Source organism: Belonocnema kinseyi, chromosome 7 (genome assembly GCF_010883055.1).
Source record: "Belonocnema kinseyi isolate 2016_QV_RU_SX_M_011 chromosome 7, B_treatae_v1, whole genome shotgun sequence".
Lineage (NCBI taxonomy): Eukaryota > Metazoa > Arthropoda > Insecta > Hymenoptera > Cynipidae > Belonocnema > Belonocnema kinseyi.
This window is the reverse complement of record NC_046663.1, coordinates 90,334,903-90,344,328: the sequence shown is the minus strand read 5'-3', so window position 1 is coordinate 90,344,328 and position 9,426 is coordinate 90,334,903. Positions and strand designations below refer to the sequence as shown.

The 9,426-nt window shown below is 28.8% G+C and overlaps 1 protein-coding gene across 2 annotated transcripts in view; it reads left to right on the top strand.

Annotated features, from left to right (window-relative positions):
* Positions 1 to 7,342, top strand: part of LOC117175880 (tyrosine-protein kinase hopscotch) — a 44,474-nt gene extending 37,132 nt beyond the window's left edge. For both annotated transcript variants that reach the window (XM_033365703.1, XM_033365704.1), the window contains exon 13: positions 6,403 to 7,342. In XM_033365703.1, the coding sequence (XP_033221594.1) occupies positions 6,403 to 6,730 (328 nt within the window). In that variant the 3' untranslated portion in view covers positions 6,731 to 7,342. The remainder of the gene's footprint in view (positions 1 to 6,402) is intronic.
* Positions 7,343 to 9,426: the final 2,084 nt, after the last annotated feature.

The window sequence follows — 9,426 nt, the reverse complement described above, 5'->3', positions numbered from 1 at the left end:
CAGTTTTAGAAATACATGAGGAATACGTAATGAACGATGATGTGATAGGCAAGTTTCCATTGAAAACCACTGATGTGGAAGCGCGTAATTGAGTTTCAATTTAAAATAAGAAATTTAAAAAATTAAAAAAAAAATGTGTATATGTACACATCCACACATATGCATATATATATATATATATATATACACACATATAGCATACATACATATACACATATAGAGATGATTAATATTAAAAACATTATTTTATAATACTCTGATAAATTTTATTGATATTTAGAATTTCAGTCTGTAAATTAACAGAAATTTTACGATATTTGTTTATAAAAATAGACTCAATAATACGTCGTTGATAAGTATTTTTTTCTGTAGCTAATATTTTAATACGTTTAAAATAAAAATCAATGTAATGATTGCAATTCCAAGAATGTTGCGACAAACCTGTATTAAAATTCCCAACTTCACAATCTCTTTTGTGTTCAGCAATTCTAGTTTTTAATCTCCTGCCAGTTTCACCTATATAAGCTTTATTACAACATTTACATTTAATTAAGTAAATAACACCAGATAAATTTTCAATAGAATCGACGTTCTTTCTTCTTGACAAATAATTATCTAATGTATTGGTGTTTTTAAAATAAACATTAATATTAAATTTTTTAAGTGAATTTCTTAATCTTTCTGATAGACCCTGAATGTAAGGCAAAGTAACATTTAAATTAAATCTATTGTAAGTATCACTCCAATTTCTTTTTTTGTTAATTTTATTGCTGTTATATTTAAATATTGTTTGGTTGGCAAGTTTAGATTCTTTGAGAAGGGTTTTTGTTTTACTGACTTGTTTTTTTGGGTCCTTTTTAAGTTTTTTGTCTGTATCGTCAGATAGAAGGTCCATTATTTCGTTGTTATAGTCTTCTTTATTCATTACTACTGCTATGTTGCTTTTGTCTGCGGGTAATATTGTGATATCTTTATTCCGATTGATTTCGTTAATTGCTGTTTTTTCCTGTTTTGTTAAGTTTGAGGAGGGAACTTGAGCTTGGCGAAAAATGTTGGCCGTCCTATGTCGTATGTCATTCGCTTTCTCGGGTGGAAAGGTATATATTGTGGATTACAAATTGCTCATTATTTCTTCTTTCGGGGTCTTGGAAGGAACTACAGCAAAATGATGTCCTTTAGATAAAGCTGAAATCATTTTATTGCTCAGAAGATGGTCTGAGATGTTTTTACTGTATCAGTTAGTCGTGGTTGCCTTTCTGGGAGTAATTTGTTAAATTAAATTTTTTTGAGTAGAAAGATCTTTAATCTGTTGGGATGAGTCAAAGGATATGCGGTCCAATGTAGACCAGATGTCAAATCTGAGGGTGTTTGATATGAAAAGGTGAAGTTTTAATAATTTTTTGGTGGCAGTGTGCAATACAAATTTGGTATGTTGTATTCTTTCTTTCAAGAGAAGCAAACTTGTATTAAGCAGAATTGATTTGGATCTAGATGTTTCCAGATTATTTTTCAGTTTTAGGAATTTTGGGACGATTTTGTTGTCCCAGCACCGTTTCAAAAAAGCTAAGGATGTTAGTAGCTTACCTTGAGAAGTCCTGAGTTTGCTAAATGTGTCGGTTTTAGTAAGAATACTCACCCCGTAGAGTTATTTAATAATAGATTTAATGTTTTCACGATTATTCATTTTGATAAATAGAGATATTTCGGTTTCCAATCGTGTACAAAACTACGAATTTTGCCTATTTTTCGTGAACATTGCAATTCACTTCTTCAGGGATAACCTGAAACTGAGGTATCAGGTTATGCTGTTCTTATGTATACTCTCTACGATGCCTGTGATTGGACAGAGCACCCCACCATGTGGATTGGTTTTTGTGGCAAAGTCTATATTGGAGAATCCGGGAGAACGGTGAGACAACGAATTGGGATCTGAAGAACTCAAATGCGCCAGCTGGTGACAGAATCGGAAAGCCCTGAGCGTAGGTAAATTTTGATGGGAAGTATAGGCGAATATACGAAAATAATTTGTCTAAAGGTTTTATAGTGCTTTTTTACAGTGAAGCTGGGGAAAAAAATAAAAAGTGATAAATAAAAAGTTACAAATAAAATAAATCAAACTTTATCATTAAAGTTTTCGCCACGAAAATCGAAGAGAAAAGTGTTTGTTGTGTGTTTGGTTGCTCTTCTACTGCTCGAAAGCATGAACCTGTTCGGTTTTTCTAAAATGTAAATAAATTCCTATTTATAAAAAATTATGAAAAATCTTATAGTACATTTACAGCATTTACTGATAGTATGACTCGAGAAACAAAACAGAATAAAGTAAAAAAAAACACGAAATTGAAACGGATTTTCAAGCTTGTTCCACTGTCAATAAAAAAGATTGAAGAAAAAGTTATAATCATCAAGTATTTATCGTTTTTATTCTTCAACCATTTTTCAACATTCCGAGTGAAAATAATCAAAACAGGTTCTAAATAAAAATATTATTTTAAGTACAAATATATCAACATAACCTCAAACCTGAAAAAAGTTACTGCTGACAGATCTCTCTCGAAATCTTAAAACAAGCTAATAATATCATTGGGGACAATGGATATAATACCAATCCGATTTGGCATTCCGTCCTCCTGAATTAAAAAAAAGACTTGATTGGCCAATCAGATTCGACCAGACCCCACGTCCAGGCGCTCTGGCTAATCACAGGGATCTTGGAGAGTATACATAAAAACAACATAACCTGATACCTCAGTTTCAGGTTAGCCCTAAAGAAGTGAACTGCAATTTTCACAAAACGTCGGCAAAATTCGTAGTTTTGTACATAATTGGAACCCGAAATATCTCTATTTATTAAAATAGATCACCGTGAAACCATTAAATCTATTAATATGACAAATTGCTCGTTTTTTGCATATAAATATACAAATGTACTATCTTGAGGTCTAATGAAGATAATGAAGTGATTTAAATTAGACTTGTAGTTAGTTCAAATATCTGTAATTATTAACTGTCTTCAAATATCACAATTTGCACGAAGAGAAAAAGAAGCACATACTTCTTTCAAATAGTTAAACTAACTACACCTTTAATTTAAATCATTTCATTATCTGCATTAGAACTCAAGATAGTACAGTTGTATACATATTTATGTGAAAAAACGAATAATTTGTCATATTATATCAATTTTTTAACGAAAACATTTTTTAAACGTTTAAAGTACCATCATGAATTTTTTCAGACTTTTCCCATTATTTTATCAATAAAAAACTGTTTTCCAAAGTTCACTGTCGTTAAAATCTGTCAAATTTTCTTACATATTAAACGATTTTCGGGTTTGTAAGCTATCACATCTTTTCGGCATATTCGTTTCAGGCCCATTAACGTACAAAATGTTGGCCTTTAAAATGATCCTTCATTCATTGATCTACCATTTTTTCTTCGCTTTTTTAAATTTCAAAGCCAGAGGACTCAAATTTGCATTCAAGTTTTTCTATTTTCCCAGTCAACTAAAAGTAACATATTCATACTTGCCGCCAAACGCAACAATTTATTTTAATTCATGACGTATTCTAAACATCCTTTAACACAATAGAGCAAACAGTTGCAAAAGAAATTACTTTTGAAACAAATATTTAAATTTTTCACTAAAAAATATCAATTTTCAACAAAAAATGGAACAGGTAAACTTTTAGCTGAAAAAAAATTAATTACTAAAAAGAAATAACGGATTTTCAAGAAAATACTTCAATTTTCAACGTGACTGGTGAATTTTTAACAAAAATGATCAATCTTTAATTGAAATAGTTGAATTTTGAATAAAAAGATGAGTTTTTTTATTAAAGCAATGAATCTTCAACTGAAATAGTTAAATTTTTAACAACAAAAAATTAATTTTGACTCAAGAAGATAAATTGTCAATCAAAACTTAAAAAATTTATGTCTAACCAAAGAGATGAATTTTTAACTGAAACCATGGAATATTTAATTAAAATCAGTTACATTTTCAGTTAAAAAAAATACTTTCCAGAAAAATTACAAACTTTAAAACAAAATTTAGATTTTCAAACAAATTGATGAGTTTTTAACTAAAATTATGAATATTTAACTAGAATAGTTGAATTATAAACAAGAGAAACTAATTTTTAACTAAAATGGTGAATCTTGCTAGAATAATTGAATTTTTGACCAACAAGATGGATTTTCAACCAATAAGATCAGTTTCTACCCAAAAGGATGAATTTTCAATTAAAAAAGAACACTTTATAATCAAACATTTAACAATTAAATTTGTAGTCAAAAAATGAATGTTCAACCAACTAGATACATTTTTATCTGAAATTGTGGCATATTCAACTGAAATAATAGTTACATTTTCAGCTTAAAAAATATTATAACCAAAAAATTAATTTTTAGCAAAAGAGATTAACTTTCAACCAAGTCATTTTATTTTCAACCTAAAAGATGAATTTTCGCCTAAATTATAAATATTTCGCTATAAATTTCTACCAAAAAAATCAGTTTTCAACAAAAAATGTGAATTTTTAACGAAATAGTTGAATTTTCAATTAAAAAAGAAACCTTCTCTTCCAAGTTGTTGAATTTTGAAGAAGAAAAGATCAATATTCAACCAAAAATGTACATTCAAATTTTCAGTTGAAGGGATTAATTTTCAACTACACTGATAAATTTTCAACCAAAAAGATTAATTTTCTACAAAAATTTCATGGTAAAAATCTAATTCTTAACAAACAACAAAAATGGATTTTCAGCAAAAAGTCATATTTTATAATGAAATAGATGAAGTTTTATTTAAAACAATTTATTTCCAACCACGTAGTTAAATTTTCAACAAGAGATTAATTTTCAATCAAAATGATGAATCTTCAACCCAAAAAATATTTTTTAATAAAAAAGTTTAACTTTGAACCAAATAGTTGAATTTTTAACTACATGAAGATGAATCCGCAATGAAAAATGTAACAAAATTTTCTATTATAATTCAGTAATATTTCTTCTTTGATTAACTACTTCTAATCTAAAAACTACTTGAATGCTGACAAATTCTGATTTGGAACAGGGATTCTATTAAATTCTTTATTTTCTAAATCTGAATTATAATTCTTTGACAAAATTCCCATTCCATGTCAAAAATACCCTGTTCCAAGTCAGATTACATTTCTATACGGAAAATATGCTCTAAAATAGAAACGACAATTATTTTCTCAAATTCCCTGTTCTAAGTCAGGATAAGTTAGAAGTAAGTAAATAAAACGTGGTAAATCCATTTTTACATTCTCATTCCTGAGAATGTAATGTAATCGTCCAAATTTTCGATCTCTGGTTTTTAACGGATCTTTACGTTTCGGCACTCACAGAATCCAAAAATCATAAAATTTCATCGGTGTCTGTCAGTCTGTCTGTATGGTTACCTGAATGTTGTAGCCACGCTAACTTTCGAAGGATTTGTCCAATCGAGTCCGCATTTGACCCACTTCTGAGGGTACCGAAAATGAAGGCTAAGTTCATTAATCAGATATTTCGCACAAAAATTAAAAAATTGGGAGCGTTTTCAAAATTTTGAAATTTTTTTTCGAAATTTAAAAAATTGTTGTCAAAGTTTTTATAGATGGGTGAAAGACTTGCAAATTCTCTGAATAAAATTTTTTATTTTTATGACAATTAGAAAAGTTATATACTTTTCAAAATTTTGAAGATTTTCAAAAAATATAAAAAACTATTTTTTTCATAGATCTAAAAATCTCATTCAAAATTTTCACTAGATACCAAATATATTTCAAAACTATTCTAGCCGAATTTTTTGATTAGCCCAAAATTTAAAAAATTAGAGCCTGTATAACCTAACTGTTAAGCGCGAAGCGCGATTATCGCAATGCGAATGTAATCGTCAAGGCCGTAGGCACTTTGAGAACCTTCTTTAATGACAAATTAAGGAAAAAGTATTTAGCTTCACTTAAGAAAAGGGAAAATGATTAAACAACCACAGCAGGGCCATATTAGGATCAGGAAACATAAAATGTGAACATTGTTTGCAATATCAGAATAAGCAGTACCAGACCAAGGTACACACAAAAAAATTGTAATAGACGTTTTATATAATAGTTTTTAACACAGAATGTAGAAAATTTCAATTGTGCACAAATGTGAAGGGTAATGCAAAGACCGAGCGCGGAGCGCGAGATAAGTATATTATCGAGCGCGAAGCGCGAGAACGAACGGTCGCGCGCCATAGGCGCGCTCAAACTAGCGAACGAAGCGAGTCGCGCGCTTTGAGAATGTGCCCGCGAAGCGGGCGGATTTTTTTTTTTTAATTGAGAAGATTATTGAGAAGATTATTGAGAAGATTATGGTCGCAGCCCTCTTAATATTTGTTATTATTCGAAGGTATGCTCCTGAAAGTTTGAGAGACGGTAAGTTCTCAACAAGATCCGATGTCTGGTCTTTTGGAGTGATGATGTTCGAGATGTTCAGCTTTGGCGAGGATCCAAAACTTCCTGGAGAGCCTGCCAAAAAGAATAAACCGAGCGAAGAAGAAGGAAGTGCGGAACTCTGGGCTGCCTTGGAGAGAGGAACGCGACTTCCGTGTCCTCCGAACTGCCCTTCCGAAATTTACTCGAGGTTAATGAATTCTTGCTGGGCATGGGACAGTCACCATAGACCGGAATTTGCGTCCCTTTGCAACGAAATTAGAGACCTGATTGCATACTATTGACGCTAATTTAGCGACCTGAGGACATACTTAACTATTGATCAATTTATGTGCCATACACGTTCATTTTTTAATTTTATTATTATTTTTTTTTTGTAAAATAGGAGCTGTTTATTGAACATGAGCTTTAATTGTACAGTTTTTAAAGCGCGTAATGTTCTTTCGGAACAAATACCTGATCTTCCAAGGAGTGGAAATTGGACTAATTGTACGAATATAAAGGGGAAATGTGCAAACAGTACAACTTTGTAAGATAGACTGTAAATATTTTGTAATATATTTAAAAGCAAGATGTTTTATTGCTTCGCCGACAAATAAAATTTCCATACTACGTTAAAGAACTAGGTATTTTTAGACATCCTCTAGGTAGAGTTTAGTTGAGACACACACTCAAACAGGCTCACACAGACTTGTCATTGCGCATCGCGATTAGTCCGGAAGTTTGATACGCGTTCACGTTCAATGCTTCCATTGAACGATATATGATTGATATACGACTGCAGACAGGATAGGAAAGTTAACTCGGTTTTAGATGACAATGCTCTGATAAATCGTGTTTAGCGGTATTTATAAACGTGAAAAAATATACGGAATAAAAAATATTTGACCAAAAAAGACGAATTTTCAAAGAAAAAGGTAAATTTCAAACAGAAAATCGAATAGTTAAATTTTCACTTAAAAGAATTAATATTTTCCACCGAAAACAATTTTTTAAAACAATTTAGATGAATTTTCAAACAAAAAACTGAAATTTCAATTCAAATGATCAATCTTTAATACAAAAAATACTTTTAGCTAAATATGTGAGTTTTTAACCAAGAGCATTTTTAGTTACCAAAAAAGATGATATTTCAACAAAATACATTAATTTTTGACTAAAAAAGTTCAATTTTAAACCAAAAATGGAATAGTTAAATTTTCAGCCTAGAAAATGAATTTTAAACGAAGAAAAGTAATATTCTACTAAAATGATAAATCTTTTGCCAAAAAGATTTATTTTCTACCAAGAAAGGAAAATTTTCAACTAAAAAGGTAAATTTTATATTTAAAATCAAAGGTGAAATATATTTGCAGTTAAAAAAATTAATTTTTAACCGATAATAACGAATTTTCAACGAAATAGGACTATTTAAAACTAAAAAATATAAATAAAAAATTGTCTACTAAAATAATAAATCTTCAAGAAAAAAGATACATTCTCATCCAACTTTCAACAATAAAATTGAAATTAAACCAGAGAGATTAATTTTCTAGCAAAAAAATCGAATCTTCAAAAAAATGTATACATTTTTAACCAAAAAGATTAATTTTCAACGAAAATTATGAATCTATTCCACCAAAAATGAATTTTTAACTAAATAGTTGAATTTCTAACCATAAAGATGAATTTCCTACAAAAAAGATGATTTTTCTATCAAAAAGACGAATTTTCAACAAACTAAATAAATTTTCAGTCATATGAATAATTTTTAACAAAAATGATGAATCTTTCACCGAATAAAATTAATTCTTAACCAAAATATTGCATTTTTATTTAAAAAGTTGAATTTCTAAACATAAAGATAAATTTTTCAGCATGGAGATTAAATTTCTACAAAAAGATTATCTTTTGACAAAATACATTAATTTTCAACAGAATAGTTAAGTTTTCAACTGAAAAATATATTTTTAAACTAAAAAAACAGATAAATTTTCTAAAAAAAAATAATAATTTTCAACCACAAACATTAATTTTCTATAAAATACATGAATTTTTAACCAAATCGTTGAATTTTCAACGAAAGAAATACGTTTTTAATCAAGAATATTAATGTTTCGCCAAAAAAAGACACGTTTTCAACGAAATATGTATATGAATTTTCAACAAAATAGCATGAAATATTTAAACATTCAGCTAAAAAAATGTTTTCAATCAAACAAGACGAATTTTCAAGAAAAGAAGTACATTTTTAACAAAAAGGATTAATATTTCACCCAAGAAAATGAATTTTCAGATGCTAACATTATTTTTCTACAAAAAAAATTAACTTTGGACAAAATACATGAATTTTTAACCAAACGGTTGAATTTTCAACTATAAAAGATCACTTTTCAACCGAATGTCGAATAATTAAATTTACATTTTAAAAAATGCAATCAAACAAAGAACGAATTTTTAACAAAATATTGTAATCAAGAATATTAATTTTCTACCGAAAAACACTAATTTTAACAACAAAGATCAATTTTGAACTAAAAATGGAACAGTTAAATTTTCAATAGAAAAAATTAAATTTTAATCCGAAAAACGCATATTTGACAAAATAGTTAAATTTTCAACCAACAAGATTAATTTTTTCATAAAAAAGACGAATTTTCAATTAAAAAAAGTAACTTTTAAACACAAAATGGAATATATTTTTTCTAAGTATTTCTATTTTCATATATTTCATACAGTTTTGACATGTTTATATTTCAATGGTCCGTGGTCTAAACCTGTTAACCGACATTTTTTTCGAAATTGATTATTTTTATTTGCTGGAACATTTTTGTATATGCAGTTAATATTCCGCAAACGAAACGGCAAAACTCCTTTTAGTTTTTTTCAAAATAGATTTTCGAAAATTGCATTTTGGTATCTACAGCATAGGCCCGCAGAATGACTTTCCTTGGACGTGTACATTTTCTGAAATGCTAGTTAACAGGTTTAGACCGCGAAC